Source organism: Syngnathus typhle, linkage group LG7, assembly GCF_033458585.1.
Source record: "Syngnathus typhle isolate RoL2023-S1 ecotype Sweden linkage group LG7, RoL_Styp_1.0, whole genome shotgun sequence".
NCBI lineage: Eukaryota > Metazoa > Chordata > Actinopteri > Syngnathiformes > Syngnathidae > Syngnathus > Syngnathus typhle.
This window is the reverse complement of record NC_083744.1, coordinates 4,962,389-4,980,836: the sequence shown is the minus strand read 5'-3', so window position 1 is coordinate 4,980,836 and position 18,448 is coordinate 4,962,389. Positions and strand designations below refer to the sequence as shown.

Genomic DNA, 18,448 nt, shown 5'->3' with positions numbered 1-18,448 from the left:
TACGATTTAAAAAGTGATTTTTTATTTTTTTTATCAACCGCAGTCCTCAAACTAGAATTCCAAAAGTTGATTCAAACATTTTAATTTCATGCAATAAACTAGAAATATGCACATATACATACTACAGAAGCAGTTATAACGATTTCTACCAAATTGAGGCAAAAGACATTTTAGACACCATAATTAACTCTTATGTCTATACATTGATTTGTAGAAAAATATGTTTTTTTTTTGTTATTTCAGAAGAGCTCTGAAGCTATATCTGCATTTAAAAATGTAGGCCTATTACTGGAAGGGGTGCATGGGCTTGTCAGAATAAACCACCAAAATACTTTCATTACATTGCTCGTATAATTTCACTCAGCATTACACAGAGGGGTGCATGGGCTTGTCAGAATAAACCACCAAAATACTTTCATTACATTGCTCGTATAATTTCACTCAGCATTACACAGAAAGAAGCATGATACTTAGACAATAAAAATATAAAGGTGCATTTTATATTTAATCACAAGTGTGAGGAAGATTGGATAATGAAACAAAACAATAAAAAACAAAAAAAAAATCACAATATCATGTACAACAGCAGGTTAGCCAACAGGGTTGACTTGAATTGAGGGGATTTTCTGGTACAAAAGCATACAGACAGGATGCAGAGTAAAAGCCAAATAAATGAATCTTTTGGTTTGTGCAATTCACTGACATCATAGCATGACTGTCTCTGTACGCAGGAGGGACAACAGGGTATTTTTGTCAAAATTAGTGCACATTCAATGACAAAGGTTGATACACAAGCAGCATATCTAGAGCAGCAGTGCTTGGGGGGTACGACACAAAAGGGCTGCAAGCGGCCTTTAAAATTTCAGACTCCGAGTTGCTTGTTGAGGCGGTTCAGCGCGTCACCCACAATGTCGAGCTCATGTCGGAGTTCCTCCACAACACTGTTGATGCTGGGAGTGTCTTTAAGCACATCCACACTTTGGGTGTAGGGGTTGTACCGTACTGTGAAGGGACGCTTGATGGTCTTGGCAAACTCCCTGGAATAAACGAAATGAAGAAATTTTCCTCTTAAATCGTCATAATCTAGAATTTGGATAAGGATTCGCGAGTAGATCATGTTTACCTCATCTTGACTTTGGCCTCCTCAAAGCTGTCTGATACAAAGTAAACATCCTGAAAAGTTGTGATGATGCATTCTTGTTTGGATGTTACTTTGGGGTCGAATGGCATGATCTTTGATTTTCCAGAAAGGGCGTGCTGCAAAAGAGGACAATGTACCTTAGCTGACACTTGATTGAATCTGATCGGAAACAAGGACTGTGACAGTGCGGATAAAAAGAAGAGCAGCTGTGATTTATACTGTCAAAAAAGTTCCAGGACTGGTTTCACATAAGATAGAATGCCTTGAACATCTATCTGACAGTTCCTGGCTGAGAACATTGTTGTGCAGCTAGAGCACTTTAGCAACCCAACCAATTTGGCTAAAAAAATAAAATAAAATAAAATAAAAAAAAAAAACAAAATAAAATAAAATAAAATCCAGGTTCAATTGTTTATGTTTTCACCTTGAGCTCACTGATGGATGAAAGCAGTCCAGCCCCATATGCTCTCAGCTGTCCTTCCTGTTTGCATAGGCCAAACTCCACTGTGAAAAAATAACACTGAAACAAAAAAAAAGACAAAAGGAGTCATGGAAATCAAGCATGAAAGCATCGATTCAAATACAGGCTTTAGCAAGTTCACTCACTGTGGCCAGTTTCTGAATAGAGTCGTCCGAGGCTCCCAATGAAGCCAGGCCGATCTCCTGGGAAAATTGTGCAAAACTGGGCTCCGCCAGTAAGGGGACGTGACCCAGCAGCTCATGACACGTGTCCCTGGATAATGATCAGCTTTTCATGAATGCCTGCTTTCTTCTTCACATTTGCGTGCTGTGTAATACTCACGGCTCAGGGGTGTATAAGGGGTCAGAGCTGTGTCGCACATACTGGGTGCAATGGAAAACACGGAAAGCCAAACCAGCCAGGAAGTCACGAGGGGACAGGTAACCAGCCACAGGCCTGATGGTAAACCCGGTGCGTTCTGGAGAACACCAACATCTTTAGCATTTCAAAATCAACACAATGGGATATTCAAATTTAACAAAACTCACCCCTGAGGAAGCGAGAAACGTCTTCCAGTTGGGGAATATTGTCTTCTCGACATTCACAGTATTTGGAGAGCAGTGGCAAGTTTTTCAAGTATTCCCTACAAGCGTGGCTGGGGTACAACTTGTTGAGCTCTCTATACACAACACCCCATGTTTTCACTTCCTCCTCTGTAAACTCTATGCGAGGAATCAGCTCACCGCTTTGGAAAACATGAAATCCCCCGTCGGTTACACAAAAAAAAACATTCCACTAATTCCTAAATGAGACTTAACAAAGCTTACTGTTTGTAGGCCATTGCAAGATCTGCAAAATACTTTCGTCTTTTGCGGTAGACATTGTCCTTGAAACCCTGAAGGAGTCCAATAGAACAAATAAAAATTATTAAAAGGTGAAGAGTGCAATTACTAAATGGAATTGCTCCCACATACCGGATGATCAGCATCCAAATCAGAACCGTACATCAGGACACGATTGGCACACTTGTCCAAGTCGGATATTTGCTTTGGGAACCACGGTACATTCTGCATATCTGTCGGTGACGCTTGAGTGAGTTAGATTAATGATAGACAAATAAAAAAAAAAAAAAAGAATATAAAACGTGACTATACCTTCCTCCGGTAGACAGGAATTATCTGGAGGCTCCATGTCCACCACGCTCACATGCTTCCGCAACAGCTGGATGATTTCGTTGAGTTGTTCGTGGTTGCTGTCACAGTCCACAAAGATTTCAAACTCGGAGTTGCGCCTTTTCGATTTCCTGGACTCGATGTGCACTAGGTTGACGTGATTTTCCTGCAACCCATGAAAAAAGTTTATCTTCCAGTTAAACTGTGTGTAAATCAAAATAATATACCATTATAAACCAACCACACGGTACCGATCACCAAACAGTAATTAAAAAATTTAAGATGTAAATATGATAATATATTCATACCTGGAAGAGTTTGAGTGCCTTTACAAGTCCTCCCACTTCATTCTTAAGAGAAAAGATAATTGTTGCTCTGCCTTTCTCCAGTGTATTCTTCTCAGTGTTTTCTTCTATTTTTGTGAAGGTTGATTTGTTAATCTGGAAACAGTAATCATTCATAGTTGAAAGCATGGATCGCAAAAAATATACAATGTGAGGTACAAAGGAATTAGCACCTTTTCTTTTCATTTCTACTTAAAAGTTACTTGCATGATTTGCATATCCAAGTAAATATTCTGAATACCTTGGAAGAAAAAAAATACGTTATAAAATTAACAATGATTATATTAAGTAATTATGCAATTAATTATTCTTATAATCAGTTCATAATGATTCCTGCAAAATAAAAATATTCCCTTTTGTTGATTGCTTTTATAGCGACTCATGTCAAATAAGCTACAGCCACTTAAAAGCATGGCGCCATCCAAATTTCCACATATGCAGATAAGAACGCGCTAAGTATGTCAATGTCTCAGACAGACAGAGGCACACATGCAGAGATTAACGTCACGAGATTCCAGTTTCAGAACCAGGGACAGTACCCTCACGTTGACGCACATATGCTCACGCCATGGGAAAATTCATTATAATCCTTATCAAGTAACATAGTAGCATTTAAAATAACATTGTCATATGCAGAAATTGGAACACATTACAATTCAAGACATTCTTATTCTAACATTTTCCCACAATATATAGTTGCTGCCTACCATATTTTGCCTTTCAAGTGTAGCACAAACCACCCGGGTGAGTATTTTTCGGTGGATCCATGTCTGTAAGGCCCCTGAAAACATCACTGCATCAGGTTGTCCCGGGTCAATTTTGTGCGTCTCGGTTTAACCAAGATGAACTTGTCTCTGTTTCCTCAAATCGCCCTGCAGCAATCGCTTGTAGAGTTAAGGGAAAGCCTTTTATTAACCCCTCGTGAGTTCAAATCTGAGCAGGCAGCGTGCCTTTCACCCCCCAGTGTAGAAAAGTATTTTAGAATTTTTTCTGGGAATAGTCTGATAGACAGCATCATTTGTTGTGATTTTCCCTTTTTGTTTTGCGGTAAATTAAATCTGCTTTTTCAATACAATTTTATTAGTATTTCTTTAAAATAATCAAATGAAAAAATAATTTAAGAAAAAAAAGTAACTTCAATTGAATTAATTGAAAAAAAATCCTTGAAATAAATTTATGTGACAAAATATCTTTAGTATTTTGGTCAAAAGAATGAAAATTCTCTTACCTCATTGTTGAGTAGTTTTTCTTCATAGGCTTTATTCATTGAGTCGAATGATCTCCCCCTTCGAGGTCCATCAATCCTGTTGGAATACATTTCAAAATGCAGCTTGGCTTTTTCCACCTCAACTGTATTAATTCAGCCGTTGCAAGTGGATTATCTGTCAGCCCCCCTCGATGTAAAGCAGGATGTGTAACCCTGAGAACCAGCGCGCTTGCTATTTAACCACAGAGAGAACGAGGAGGGGGGTTTAGGAGGCCAATAATCTCAGGGACAGCAGCAAATGAAAAAAGAGCATCATCACTTACGTAATTTGGGTGGGAAAATACGCCATCTATTTTTTTAAAAAAAGCTTTACAACCAATCACAAAGCCTGATTTTGGCAAGCTGGAAGTTTTTTTAATTTATAGTTGCAAAGTCATTTTTTATGCAGATGAATAAAAAAAAATCAAACACAGTTAAGCATAGACAATGTCGACATTGATGCTGGAAAACATTACAGAGTTCATTCCGGTAGTTTGGCCAAAGAGGAGGTCAAGGTTTAAGAGGATTTAAGAGCGTAGACCACCTGCCTTCATTGTGCAATGATCCCAACATACCCCCCACCCCCTTCCCAGCTCTGCACAGTAAGCAGATTCGGGTTTGGGTGCACATGACACCAATAATCTACATGTTTGCTTTCTCCAAAGCAATCAGTGAAAAAGGGGGCCAATTAAAACAAGTGCAAGCTTTAAATAAGTGACTTAAAACAACACGGCCAACTCTCGGCAGCTCGACTGTGCTGGTACATGTGGCGGATGCACATGGCGCTCGTCTCAGGTGGATCTGGCCTATGTCACCCGTGACAGAGACGCTTGCCTTACACAATCGAGGAAGCAACCAGGCCAACTTCCTCCAGTCAGAAGCTGGACTCAGATCAGCACTTATTAGCAATATTATGCAAAAATATAGAGGGGGAGAGGTATGAGTCAACAATAATGTGAGCGCTTACTGATATATGTTTTAAATGATTTTTATGGAGCACAAGGGTTAAATGGTGGTCACTAGGAAGGATTTAAAATAAATCTGGCTTATAATTAACACAGTAGAAATCAGTGCACAGGAAGTCTGTGCTCATAAAAGAAACAATTATTGCTGCACAAACAGGAATTCAGTTAGCACCATATTTAACAAAGTAGGTTGAATCATGATGAATTTACATTTTTTAAAGCAATCTAATGGCTAAAGCATTTTTTTTTTTTAGCAGAAATAATGACATATCTGGGGGCTTAAGCAAAATACAGTTTTTATTCTAGGTCATGGAATTCTTAAGACATTGATTGTAGCTAATGAATAAGGTGGCTCATTGGCGAATCCAAAAAGATATAATAAAATTAAATTGCCCCAAAAGATGACAAAACTCACTCACTTGATGATGTGAACTTTTTATATTTACAACAGATTAGAATGACTTTCTCCTCAGTTTATTTAAAGGAAAGGTTGACATGTAACATCAAAGTTTCATGGACTGGCCTGACAGTTCAAGAACTGTTTTACAGCAGGTTCCTATAACATTACATACATTTCAATACAATATATCCAATATATTAACACACGGCCTTGCGAAAGTATTCATCCCCCTTGAACATTTCAACATTTCGCCACATTTCAGGCTTCAAACACAAAGATATAATGTTTCAACAATCAACAACAAGTGGGACACAATCGAGAAGTGGAACGAAATTTATTGGATAATTTAAACTTTTTTAACAAATAAAAAACGGAAAAGTGGGGCGTGCAATATTATTCGGCCCCTTTACTTTCAGTGCAGCAAACTCACTCCAGAAGTTCAGTGAGGAGCTTTGAATGATCCAATGTTGTCCTAAATGACTGATGATGATAAATAGAATGCTCCTGTGTGTAATCAAGTCTCCGTATAAATGCACCTGCTCTTTGACAGTCTCAGGGTTCTGTTTAAAGCGCAGAGAATGTCCATGAAGACAAAGGAACACACCAGGCAGGTCCGAGATACTGTTGTGGAGAAGTTTAAAGCCGGATTTGGATACAAAAAGATTTCCCAAGCTTTAAACATCTCAAGGAGCACTGTGCAAGCAATTATATTGAAATGGAAGGAGTATCAGAATTGATGGGAAGATGGATGGAGCCAAATACAGCACCATTCTGGAAGAAAAACTGTTGGAGTCCGCAAAAGACCTGAGACTGGGACGGAGATTTATCTTCCAACAGGACAATGATCCAAAACATAAAGCCAAATCTACAATGGAAAGGTTCACAAATAGACGTATCCAGGTGTTAGAATGGCCAAGTCAAAGTCCAGACCTGAATCCAATCGAGAGTCTGTGGAAAGAGCTGAAGATTGCTGTTCACAAACGCTCTCCATCCAACCTCACTGAGCTCGAGCTGTTTTGCAAGGAAGAATGGGCAAGAATTCCAGTCTCTCGATGTGCAAAACTTATAGAGACATACCCCAAGCGACTTGCAGCTGTAATTGCAGCAAAAGGTGGCGCTACAAGGTATTAGCGCAAGGGGGCCGAATAATATTGCACGCCCCACTTTTCAGTTTTTTATTTGTTAAAAAAGTTTAAATTATCCAATAAATTTCGTTCCACTTCACGATTGTGTCCCACTTGTTGATTCTTGACAAAAAAATTAAATTTTATATCTTTATGTTTGAAGCCTGAAATGAGGCGAAATGTTGAAAAGTTCAAGGGGGGCGAATACTTTCGCAAGGCACTGTATATATTATTGTTAATGGGCGCAAGTTTGGTTTGATATTAAAAAGTTCAAAAAGTTCAAAGTCACTTTATTGTCAATCCCTTCATATGTCCAGACACACAAGGAAACCGAAATCCCGTTTCCTCCATCCCACGGTGACGAGACACAGTACACGATAAACATACAAGTAGACGACACAAAATAAAAACAAGAATGCACAAACAATAACTAATAAATAAATAAAATGGGTGATGAATAAATAATAAACAAATAACCCAATAAATAAGAGGAGCAAAACTGAGCCAGTGTGCGTACAGCAGACAGTAAGCATAGCGCAAAGTACAGGACGCTACGCAGAAAGGGGGGGCGAGTTCAGGATCCTAACAGCCTGGAGTATGAAGCTGTTGGAGAGTCTGGTGGTGCGAGAGTGCAGGCTCCTGTACCTCTTCCCAGAGGGCAGAAGCTCAAACAAAGAGTGAGCGGGGTGACTCACATCACTCACAATCGTGGTCGCCTTGCGGGTGAGATGGGAGGTGTAAATGTCCTTCAAGGAGGGGAGCGAAGCACCAATAATCTTACCAGCCGTGTTCACTATGTGCTGCAGGACTTTCAAGTTGTAGTCAGTGCAGCCGCCACCCCAAACAGCAATACAGCTGGAGAGGACGCTCTCAATGGTGCCGCGGTAAAATGTAGTCATGACGGCCGGAGGAGCGCTCGCTCGCCTGAGTTTCCGCAGGAAGTACAGGCGGCGCTGGGCTTTCTTTGCCAGTGATGCGGTGTTGGTGGACCAGGAGAGATCCTCACTGATGTGCACCCCCAGGAACTTGGCCTTACTTATCTCTAAGGTGCATTTATTTCTAAGATGTGTGAGAGCTGTTTTATTTTCAATAGTTTTTATTGACCTATACAATTTAAGTGCAGTGGTTTTCTGTGCGATTAAATTGAGAATATCTGACTTTATCCATGGTAATTTATTCTGTCGTAGACTGGGTTTTCTGGTAGTAGTGTATTTTTTCTGTATGGCTTCTATACGTTTCTGGAAATCTGCTAAGGTTTGTTCTGGGTCGGTGAGAGCTAGTTGATTGCTCCAATCAATATTCTTTATTTCAGTTTCATAGTGTGGTAGCTTATGGAAGTTTATCTGTGCCATCGGATTTTGAATTCGAATTTGTAGCACTGAATTTTTTTACATCCAATTTTTAACACTGAATTTTTTTTTGCATCTAAATCAGACTTTGAATTTTAAAAGCCATCGAATTTCTAGCACTGAATTTTTTTTTCCTAAGACTTTTTTTTCAATGTCTCAAAAAATCCAGTGTCAAAAAATTCAATGTCTTAAAAAATTCAGTGTAAAAAAATTCGACATCTCAAAAAATTCAATGTAAAAAAATTCAATGTCTAAAAAAATTCAGTGTAAAAAAATTCGATGTCTCCAAAAATTCAGTGTAAAAATATTCAGCGCGGACATCCGGGGTAACCAAGGGAGAAGTAATCGATCCCTGTATCAAATCATCCAACGTTCAGCCAATCAAGTTACGCTCCATTGGTCATGTGACGTCGAAACAGGAACGTCGTGAAGTTCAAGTTCATTACAGTATTACAGTATTAACTGTTACTGTTACCTTTGAACTTCACGACGTTCCTGTTTCGACGTCACATGACCAATGGAGTTTAACTTGATTGGCTGAACGTTGGATGATTTGATACAGGGATCGATTACTTCTCCCTTGGTTACCCCGGATGTCCGCGCTGAATATTTTTACACTGAATTTTTGGAGACATCGAATTTTTTTACACTGAATTTTTTTAGACATTGAATTTTTTTACATTGAATTTTTTGAGATGTCGAATTTTTTTACACTGAATTTTTTAAGACATTGAATTTTTTGACACTGAATTTTTTGAGACATTGAAAAAAAAGTCTTAGGAAAAAAAAATTCAGTGCTAGAAATTCGATGGCTTTTAAAATTCAAAGTCTGATTTAGATGCAAAAAAAAATTCAGTGTTAAAAATTGGATGTAAAAAAATTCAGTGCTACAAATTCGAATTCAAAATCCGATGGCACAGATAAACTTCCATAGTAGCTTAGATCTTGGTATATTTGAAATAGTGCACTGTTGATGATTTTTCCGAGGTTTCGGGTTTTTCCTAACTGTGTATATGAGAGAATTGTCTGATACAGTTACGTGGATGACTCCTGGTATGCTATATTTTGCGGGTTGATTGGTGAAGATAAGATCAAGAATAGAGCTGCGAGTGTGACATATTCTAGTTGGTTCTTTTATCAGTTGGTGGAGTCCTAATTTTTCTGCCATGCTTTTTAGAGGTTTGGATGATTTGTCTTTGTAGTCTATTCAGGTTGCCAATTATGATATATTCCTTTGTTTTTATATTTTTTATAACATTGGATAGATTTTTAATATAATCTGTGGGGTTTGTGTTTGGCGGCCTGTAACTGGCAATAACTGTGATTGCATGTTGGTTGATAAAACTGATGACCAGTTGCATTGTTTCTGTTTCTGTTGTGATTGGGGTTACTGTGTGTGCATATCATTTATTTACTAGTAATAGAATACTACCACCAGGTTTATTTGGCCGGTCTCTTCTGTGTAGTTGATAATTGTCTATGGAGATAAACGAGTCTAGTGTGATAGGACAAAGCCACGATTCTGTAATGATGAGAAGATGTGGTTTGCCTTGTTCAGTGAGTATTGGGGCCAGGTGTGAGGAGTAGCGTGTGGGGGAGCGGGGGGATCTTGGTTAGGCCGAGGTCTGAGGGGAGGTGAACTGTTATTGTTAGGGAGAGAATGGATCGGACTATCCTCGCGTCACGACTCATGGAGCCAGTCCAGGGATTCCAGTGAGCTCCATGGAGAGGGAAAGCAGCCGTGCCCCCGCCTGGTTGAGGTGTAAACCGTCCCTTGCAAAAAGATTGTGCTGTTTCCAGAAGGTTGTGAAGTTATTGGTATAGGGCAGTGCTTCTCAAATAGTGGGGCGCGCCCCCCTTGGGGGGCGCGGTGCTATTCCTGAGGGGGCGCGTGTGACCCTGGGGAACAGGCTTTTTTTTTGGCAGTACTAGAATAAAGTGTAATTGCGCGTTTACTACAGCAGGGGGCAGTGGCGCTCTCATTGTTACTTCTGTCACGTTTGCGACAGTGCAACATTTTACGACTTACAAGACAAGTTAGGATAGTCACGGTGGGGAGGGGGGGCGCGAATAGTTTTCTTCTTGCTAGGGGGGGGCGTAACAGAAAATAATTGAGAAGCACTGGTATAGGGGATCGTGTTGGCGGTGCAATGGGCCTGGAGCCAGATGTGTAGATCACGGATCCGACTGAACTGGGTGTCGGTGAGTCGTGGAGATGGAAAGGGGCCGGAGATAATGAAGGCCTTACCAGTTGCAGAAACGGTGGAGATGAGTGTGCGAAAATGTTGTGTGAGAGTCTCTGACTGATGGAGTTTGATGTCATTGGTCTCAATGGGTATGATGACAGTGGAGATCTGTCAGTTGGGGTAGTACGCCGTGTGGCAGACCTGTCTGAGCGTGAGTCTGTCCCAGTTCTGTTCACTTTAATCAAAGAGGATTTACTTTGTGTCTGAGCATCAAGCTACAGGAGATTTGGATGGCTAATCTCACGCGAGGCGCTGCCCAACACATTTATTAGATTGAAATCTCACTATATGGTGACTGGACCAAACAAAGCTCTATGATAGACTAATAATTCATTAACTACAAAATCTCAGTAGAGATTTAAATTCCTGTCAATCCTGTGAAATACATTTACTCTTATTTAAGGTTTTAGAAAAAAATAATGGAACCATATAAAAAATGAAATTATTCAGTTGCAGGGCTTTGTGTTTCAATTTAAGTGAATCCTTCCTATTAAAACATTATACCAATGAAAAGTATGCTTATTGAATTTCAACAATGAACTCAAGGTCCTCAGGATGCTTTCTGTCAATAGAATCTTTTCACACGAGCCTGGCTCTTGTTTAAACGAGAACAGTGAATGGCCTGCTTACGTGCATTTCCTCCCGTAGCTTTAATTAGCGCCAATTCTTTCACGGCACAGCAAACAGCGGTGCATGCTACTTGGTGACAAGCATCGTGTGCACAAGGACAAGATGCAGCTGCACTTGTAAACACCTGCCACATTCACAATGCAAACAACTACCGTGAATGAGGTAAATGCAACATAAAATAAATATGAAAGCAAAATCAAACTGAGAAGTAGATAAATGTGAAAAATAAAAAATAAAAAGGAAAATATATGTGGAAATGAATACAAAATTAAACCAATTTAAATATTTTTAAATTTATTTTTCAAATTATATAATTTTTTTTGATTTGTTTTTATTTGAAACATGAAATAAATACAACAGGAAAAGATCCAATCAAACTGAAAATAAGTAGAAACATGTGAAAAGTTAAAAATAAAACCCAAACAATATGTGGAAATGAATACAAAATTAAACCTTTTTAAATATTTCAAATGTATTTTTCAAATAATTTTTTTTAGATTTGTTTTTATTTTCACTTTAATGTAGTATTTTTGGATTTGACAGTTTTGGTCCGACATGAGCATAACATGTAGTGAATACCATTGGGAGAATCTGCGTCATTTTAGCCGCACGTCACTTGTCTATTCATTATGATCAGCTGACAGGAGACAGAAAGCCAAAGAAGGCAGTAGGCAAGCAGAAAGCCGCTTTGATCACATCCGAAAGCATCACGTTTGAATATGAGCATGCCAAGACCAGGTGCTTCTGAATAAGACGGCCGGGCCTAGGAATGAAAGGACACGACACCACGGACGTCATTATTGCTCCTGCTCACCCAGCAACACGTTTGCAGTTGCATCCATTTGCAACTCAGAAAAATACACCAATTATTTTTGTGATTCCTCCCATGAACACATTTTAGTTGGGATATTTACTGATACTATAATAATGCTTAGTTTAGTGACCGTATGAATTACATACAGAGGGACTGGAATAGTCACAAAAAAGCATAGAAATGGGTGAACATCCTTGAAAACGTATCGCTCATTGGTGAATGTTGTCATTCCGCTCCTTGTTGCAGAACATCAAGTTATACAGAGTGATGTCATAGATGCTATTTTGAAATATGCATCAAAACAAAGCTCTTTAAGTTTCTTCATTCAAAAAAACAATCTAAAAAATTAGATAGCCAACTTGAAACATAAATTTCTTAAAAATTTGGACCAATACCGCTGTTGTACATTTAAGGGAAGAATTAAAGTTAAAGTCCCAATGATCGTCACACACACATCTGGGTGTTATGAAATTTGTCCTCTGCATTTAACCCATCCCCATTTGATTTTGATCCATCCCCTGGGGGAGAGGGGAGCAGTGAGCAGCAGCGGTGCCGCGCTCGGGAATCATTTGGTGATCTAACCCCCCAATTCCAACCCTTAATGATGAGTGCCAAGCGGGGAGGCAATGGGTCTAGTCTTTGGTATGACCCGGCCGGAGTTTGAACCCACAACCTTCCAGTCTCAGGGAGGACACTCTACCACTAGGCCACTGAGCTGGTTTAATAAAATTAAATAAAATATCAAGTGCTAGATAAAAGGCAATGTACTTATTGGTCTTTGTGTACATGATGTGACGTTCATATCTTGAAATGTAAACATTCACATAAAGACAACATCAAAATAGAACATGTTTCACCGAAATGTCAGGTCATGACAAAGAACAGCGTGGGCGGCGCTGAAAAGTTAAAAGTTAATAACTGCCATCAAACATCAGCGTCAGATGGACAGCCTCATGTTACGAGCGTGCCGTCGGATCATATCACACGGCGCCCGAGACTGGCAGACCGCCGATCAAGTTTGGCAGGGTGGCGGCAAGCATCTGGGCTTCATTCTCATCTGGGTGACGTGACTCGCCCGGGAGGGACACCTAAGGGCCTAGCGCCCGTTAGAGTGTAAGTCACAGTCCGTCGTCCATCTTTAAAGGCCACGCACGTTTCAATCTGAATTATTCTATGCTACACAAACATCCTAGTTAAGGTACTGCGTGTACAACCCAGATTTAAAAAACAGTTTTTTTTTGTTCCCATGAGGTGATCTGTGTCCCTGCTTACATGCTCACCATCTCCAGATTTCCATTCGAAAGCGTGTTCTCCATATCAATCCAAGCTTTAATTAAAAAGCTGCTATATTCACAGCACCCTCCTGGTAAGCACGCCGGTAATACGTAGGCAGGTCTGTTCTTTGCCGTGAGTGGACGAAATGGTGCATTTGGAAAGCAAATGAGCTCATTGTTGCCAGGCATGAGCCTTTCATCTAATGTTATTGTCCTTACTAGGTGACTGTCACCCTCGGGTAAACACTTGATGTTGCCAATCAGCATTAGTACCATTACTCATACGCTTGGGAGAGATGACTCAATACCAGTTCGGTGAGGTTCAGATGATGCAAGAAATAAAAGACAGAATTTGGTTCAAAGGGCTTTTTAGTGTTTTTTTTTTTTTTTTATCATATGGCCTCATGTAGAACATGAAGAACAACCTTTACACAAAAAGGAGTATCTTTAATGATTAAAAAAAACAATCAAAAAATACAAAAAAAAAAAAAAGTTATATTCAGAGAACAATGCAAGTAGAGGGAAATACTAAGAATAAAAAAAGTCAGTTTGTCAAAAATCATGGACTGACTAAGTTGGATGAATGACTCTCCAGTGGAAAGTCAAATATTGGAACTGGGGCAGGTCTGGAGGGGGAAGAAAGCTTCCGGAAAAAGCAAGCGGAACTGTCCGAGCGAGAGCTGAACACTGACCTGCGGCGGCCATCAGACAGGAAACTTCTTCCTCACCTTGTCAGCTAAGTCAGGATCCGCTTGGGACAACATGAGCAGCAAGTGTTGAAACTACCAGATGAAAGAAGTGGGGAAAAAAATAGTTAGGTTAATTTTCCACATGAGTTGCTCACCTGACACAAAGACCAAGATTTTAATTTTTTTTTTTCTTCCGTTATTACGACTTGACGATAAAGCAAAACTTGAAAAATCAAATTCCTATTATGGTCCTGTTAAAAATAACGAGCCAAATTAAATTAGACATCTTCACAGGTCTGCAAACATCTTTTGCTTGAATATGAAGATACTGAAATGAACTTACTGATGTCTGATAGTTGGGAAGTAAACTTCCAAAAGCCGTAGGATAGTTCTTCTCTGTCAGGTAACCTCGCTTTACTAAGGCTGTTACCGTGTCCTGCAAGAAAAAAAAATATATATAGTGGTTTTTATTTTTAGGTCAGTCTTGGCTTCACTAATCTAAAAATCTCCTGTGACACTTTCAACATTACCTTGGAGGTCCGACTACATATGTCTGACAGAAATTCACTTGTGATTTCTGATAAAGTTAGGAGCTGCTCATCTTGAGCATCTTCCTTACTCGTAGAATCTTCTTTGTGGTCACTCTGGCACTGCATCACCCTCAAAATTGCTCCAACAAGAGACAGACCTTAGAGAAAAAGAACAACAACATATTCAGACTGCCTGCAATTTGTTGCAAGTGGAAATAATGACACTTACTTGTGTCATCTTTGCTGCCCGACTGTCCCTGGAACCCATAGAGCGCTTGTAAAACAGAAAAGGCCTGCACCAAAGCACCTTTCTGCTCCTGCAGAACAACTGCAAGATCATTTGGCTGGCAGAGGTCATCGCAGACAACCTCACACACAAAATTCCATATAGCTTTTCCTGGTCCTTCAATGGAAGCTGGAAGAAACAAATGGGACAATTTGTTCTGTTTAAACTGCTGAATGGATCCCATAACTGCGTTCATCGCACTTACCAAACATTTGAATGCCCTCGTTTACAGTAGTTAAGAGCTGCATAATATGAAGGTAAACCTCCAAGCCGTTTGGACTCTCTGATCTGTATGCATAAATAAATAAAATAAAATGAGATAAATAAATAAATGAATAAAGAAAGAAAAAAATAAATATAATAAATACAATGCACTTTCAGCTGGAGACTCATACCTAAGCTGCTTGGCAGCCTCGAGAAGGCATGAGGCTAAATCCAGACAGCTATCCCCATCATCGCTCTGCTCACCAGGCTGAGCTGTGATCCAACTTTTCATCAGCTCCTCATCAAGGTCAAACAACTTGTCAACGAGCTCGCCTACTTTCTCAAGAAGGTCCGCTGGAAAAACAGCACCACTAACGTCAGTAATCAATGGGACAAAGAGTTGCTGACAAGGACAAAATGTCGTGTAAGCCTGGTGTGTTATCTAACATAGTCTCATTTGTCATACTTATGTACACAAGCCAAAATGAAACATGCACCTAAAATAATACGTCATTGTTTTAGTTTGTGACTTTATGAAATGATCTGCGTTTATATTGTATGACGATAGCTGTTGGTCCCTTTTTCTTGTCTCAAGTGAAGTTTACATTATGTCATCATTCACAAACCAGATGGCATCCTGCTGAAAAAACAGATTTTCGGTAACTATATTGTGCAGTTGAAGCTAACGTTACGGGTGGCGCACATCGCACTGAAGCATTTGTAAAAGTAAGTAAATGTAAATACTGTTGGTTGAACTGGACATGATGAAAAGGAGGTTGGCGCGCACAGACGTCTGCTGTCGTATTCGCTGAAGCCAGAGGGAAGTGACATCTTTTTGGGAAAGGCAGGTCAGAATCAATCTGTAAACATCACAAGAGAAAATGAAGAATTTGCTGAGGGTTGTCTGACGCCCTCTCAGAAGATGCTCACGACACCTGCTTGTCTCTAGAAGGGTGGGTGGATCGGTATCTCCAAACAGAAGCAACAGCACCGCCCTGTGGACAAACGGGAAATCGCATCAAAAAAGGATGAACGACAACTTCGTATATATTTGAATGCAGGCTGTCATTTACCCCAAATCCTCATTTTGGCTAAGAGTCAAACAAGTGTCTGGAAAGCAAGCAATGTTTCCAAGTATTCCTACACAAATTTCCTACGGAAGCACAACAAAGAACTTTAATAAAATGTACAGGCTCATAAATAATGTTGTGTTGAGTTGAATAAAATGTTACAAAGTTCAACAAGGAAACTTACTGTCAGACGTGGATTAGTAGACTTGGCAATCACTCCAAGAAGGATGTCTGTAGCTTTGAACTCTTGCAGGAAACCAGCCACATCCTGCACACAGTAAATTAAAAACAAATACATATATTACTATGTAACCAAGGCTTGACATTAACAATGACACACCCACCTTATCCATTGCCATGTCCCAAACTCGACATAGATCATCTTCCTCATCATCAGCGAGTTGCATCTGGCCATCTGACTCCTCTGAAAATTTTGTGACCATCTGAGGGAGTGACATGTCATGATTCCAATGTGTGACAAACAAAAGCGGCCAATGTTGCAAGGCTTGCACATCAACAATGCATCATTTAAAAAAATCAAGATTTTTTTTTCATTCTAAAAACTGCAAAGATTTTTTTTCTCGTAACCTGGATGAGACGAGACAGTGTGCTGAAAAGCCAGTGCTTGCTGTATACTGTGTCTCCAATTGCATCTGTCTCTTCAGCCTCATCTCCATCGGCTGTATTTGGAGGAGGTGATGGATTCCGTTCCATTTGTGGGGAGAGATCTTTCAGTGGTGAGCTTGTCTCTCTTACTAAGTCTTCAGCATCATCAATGCTGTGATCTGAAATTAGAAAAGTGAAAATGGAGTAATATACTCGTCAATAGGACAGAATCGACAGTCCCAAATCGTGTTTGAGCTAATAAGTGACCATTAAGAAACATCAATGTGCTTTACAACTTTAGCTAAATGCTACCCATTGGCAAAGCTTAGATCAATCAATTTTTCTGATGCACACCTACGATGTAAATATTCGGACTTACCCATTGTTGCCGTTTATTCACTAGACATAATAATCGGTGGCGATTGCGTGTAGCATTGGAAAGTAGAATCCTTTTCAAATTATTACAACCATACAAGTTGAACAGCTAGCGCATGCGCATTGTCGGGACATCGCTGTCTTCTTCGTGAAGTATACGGATCACAGTTCAACCCAATGGCGCCCCCGCGGACAATTGAGGGATCACATGTTTATGGGACCTACTTGAGGGTTGCTGGCTAACGATTTGCCTAATATTGCATTTGGATTTCTTTTTTTCTTCTCATATTTAATTCAGTGTGCGCTTTACTCTTCTGGCCCTTATTTAAACCGCGGCAATCAATAACGCATATAGTTGGTTGATGAAAGTTTTGCAGAATATTTGTTCACATACTAGTTGCTATGTGCTTCCTTCATTTTATACAATCTCATTGGATTTATGTAATTCTGACATATCCCATACATTTCTCTGCTGTGTAATTTTCGTCATACTATGTTTACAGTTTTTAACATGTCCACTCTGTCAGTGAGAAATATCAGATGATAAAAAAGCATTTTAGAATATTGAAGGCTCTTTGTGAAATAGTACTGTTTGCTAACTAAATCTTCTTGTTGTGTAAGAGTCCAACACGTGCTCACTAAATGCTAAAAATTGCAACAAGTGTCTATAGTGTCATTGTCCACCCTGTCCTTTGCTTGTCATGTTTTTGGAAATGGGATCATCATTTCCATGGATCAAACCAACCATTAACCTGTCATGTCAGAGGAAACATTTCTACGTGTTATATAGTCAAGGTTTGAAAAATACATGAATAAAACGAGTTTCAGTGTATCAACAAGGCCGATATGTATTGTCTTTTAATTTCATGTTCTGTTAAGGTACAATACACAAGATAGCTTCATAACTGGCAAATTATTACGAATCTACTGCAGTCTTCACATACAATGAGGGAGTAAATGCAAGCCAATTCAATCGGTTCTATCGTTAAAGTGTTGAAAAAGCTCATCTTTATGTAACCAACAAGAATTGTAAAGTCACAAATTTATGCCCATGCTAATCAAAATTGCTGTTCGGCAATCTGGTGCATCTGCTGTCCACCTTGGGTCAACACAATTAAAGCTTTCAGTCAAGAATGACTCTACACGTCCTCATCATACAGCTGTACAATAGTGGGAGTTGTCCGTAACCCTGTTTGCACTTGGAGGAGCTTCCACTAAATCACTATTTGGGATCACGGAACGTAACCCTGTGTTCGGTTACAAGAAGTAATCATAATACAATGAGTAAGAATATTTTGGAGACCTAATGTTCATGATAAGCGAATATTAAAGACTGTTTCAGCATTTTAGGTCTGATACTAATGAACAGGTCACGCATTGTTCTTGGTACATGTCCAGTTTGTAAATACTGTTTCAAGGTCGCAAGATGATTAAAAGTAAAAGTTGGGTTTTACAATCGCACTGACATGATATGTTTGATGTGGGGAAAATTCAGCTCAGCATTTGAGAGCAAAATGAAATGG

At 39.5% G+C, this 18,448-nt stretch overlaps 2 protein-coding genes across 6 annotated transcripts; both read right to left on the bottom strand.

Annotated features, from left to right (window-relative positions):
- Positions 1-66: 66 nt before the first annotated feature.
- tph1a (tryptophan hydroxylase 1 (tryptophan 5-monooxygenase) a) lies at positions 67-6,895 on the bottom strand. 2 transcript variants are annotated; one of them, XM_061283696.1, is made up of 11 exons: positions 4,346-6,895; positions 3,082-3,213; positions 2,756-2,939; positions 2,576-2,676; positions 2,429-2,496; positions 2,150-2,346; positions 1,944-2,079; positions 1,748-1,874; positions 1,566-1,661; positions 1,124-1,257; positions 67-1,037 (listed from the first exon to the last, which is right to left on the bottom strand). In XM_061283696.1, the coding sequence occupies exons 1-11, from the start codon at positions 4,433-4,435 to the stop codon at positions 863-865; spliced, it is 1,440 nt and encodes a 479-aa protein (XP_061139680.1). In that variant the 5' UTR covers positions 4,436-6,895; the 3' UTR covers positions 67-862. The 2 variants fall into 2 exon arrangements, with proteins under 2 accessions (XP_061139680.1, XP_061139681.1); XM_061283697.1 differs by lacking the exon at positions 4,346-6,895 and adding an exon at positions 3,825-4,155.
- On the bottom strand, positions 4,401-17,090 carry saal1 (serum amyloid A-like 1). 4 transcript variants are annotated; one of them, XM_061283695.1, is made up of 14 exons: positions 16,930-17,090; positions 16,533-16,729; positions 16,289-16,387; positions 16,129-16,212; positions 15,948-16,027; positions 15,810-15,869; positions 15,619-15,734; positions 15,066-15,228; positions 14,876-14,958; positions 14,614-14,799; positions 14,385-14,542; positions 14,198-14,290; positions 13,894-13,947; positions 4,401-4,421 (listed from the first exon to the last, which is right to left on the bottom strand). In XM_061283695.1, the coding sequence occupies exons 1-14, from the start codon at positions 16,931-16,933 to the stop codon at positions 4,416-4,418; spliced, it is 1,383 nt and encodes a 460-aa protein (XP_061139679.1). In that variant the 5' UTR covers positions 16,934-17,090; the 3' UTR covers positions 4,401-4,415. The 4 variants fall into 4 exon arrangements, with proteins under 4 accessions (XP_061139679.1, XP_061139676.1, XP_061139678.1 ...); XM_061283692.1 differs by lacking the exon at positions 4,401-4,421 and adding an exon at positions 11,466-11,840; XM_061283694.1 differs by lacking the exon at positions 4,401-4,421 and adding an exon at positions 11,717-11,840 and having other exon boundaries at positions 13,858-13,947.
- Between the last annotated feature and the right edge of the window lie 1,358 nt (positions 17,091-18,448).

Excerpts from the sequence above, each read along its gene's own strand:
- tph1a (XM_061283696.1), bottom strand. The coding sequence starts at position 4,435 with ATGTATTCCAACAGGATTGATGGACCTCGAAGGGGGAGATCATTCGAC. Across the intron at positions 2,080-2,149 it reads CGTTTCTCGCTTCCTCAGGG|AACGCACCGGGTTTACCATC; the intron begins GTGAGTTTTGTT and ends GGTGTTCTCCAG. Across the intron at positions 1,038-1,123 it reads GAGGCCAAAGTCAAGATGAG|GGAGTTTGCCAAGACCATCA; the intron begins GTAAACATGATC and ends CGTTTATTCCAG.
- saal1 (XM_061283692.1), bottom strand. Across the intron at positions 16,028-16,128 it reads CTACTAATCCACGTCTGACA|GAAATTTGTGTAGGAATACT; the intron begins GTAAGTTTCCTT and ends GTGCTTCCGTAG. Across the intron at positions 11,841-13,893 it reads ATCCTGACTTAGCTGACAAG|GCCCGGCCGTCTTATTCAGA; the intron begins GTGAGGAAGAAG and ends TTTCATTCCTAG.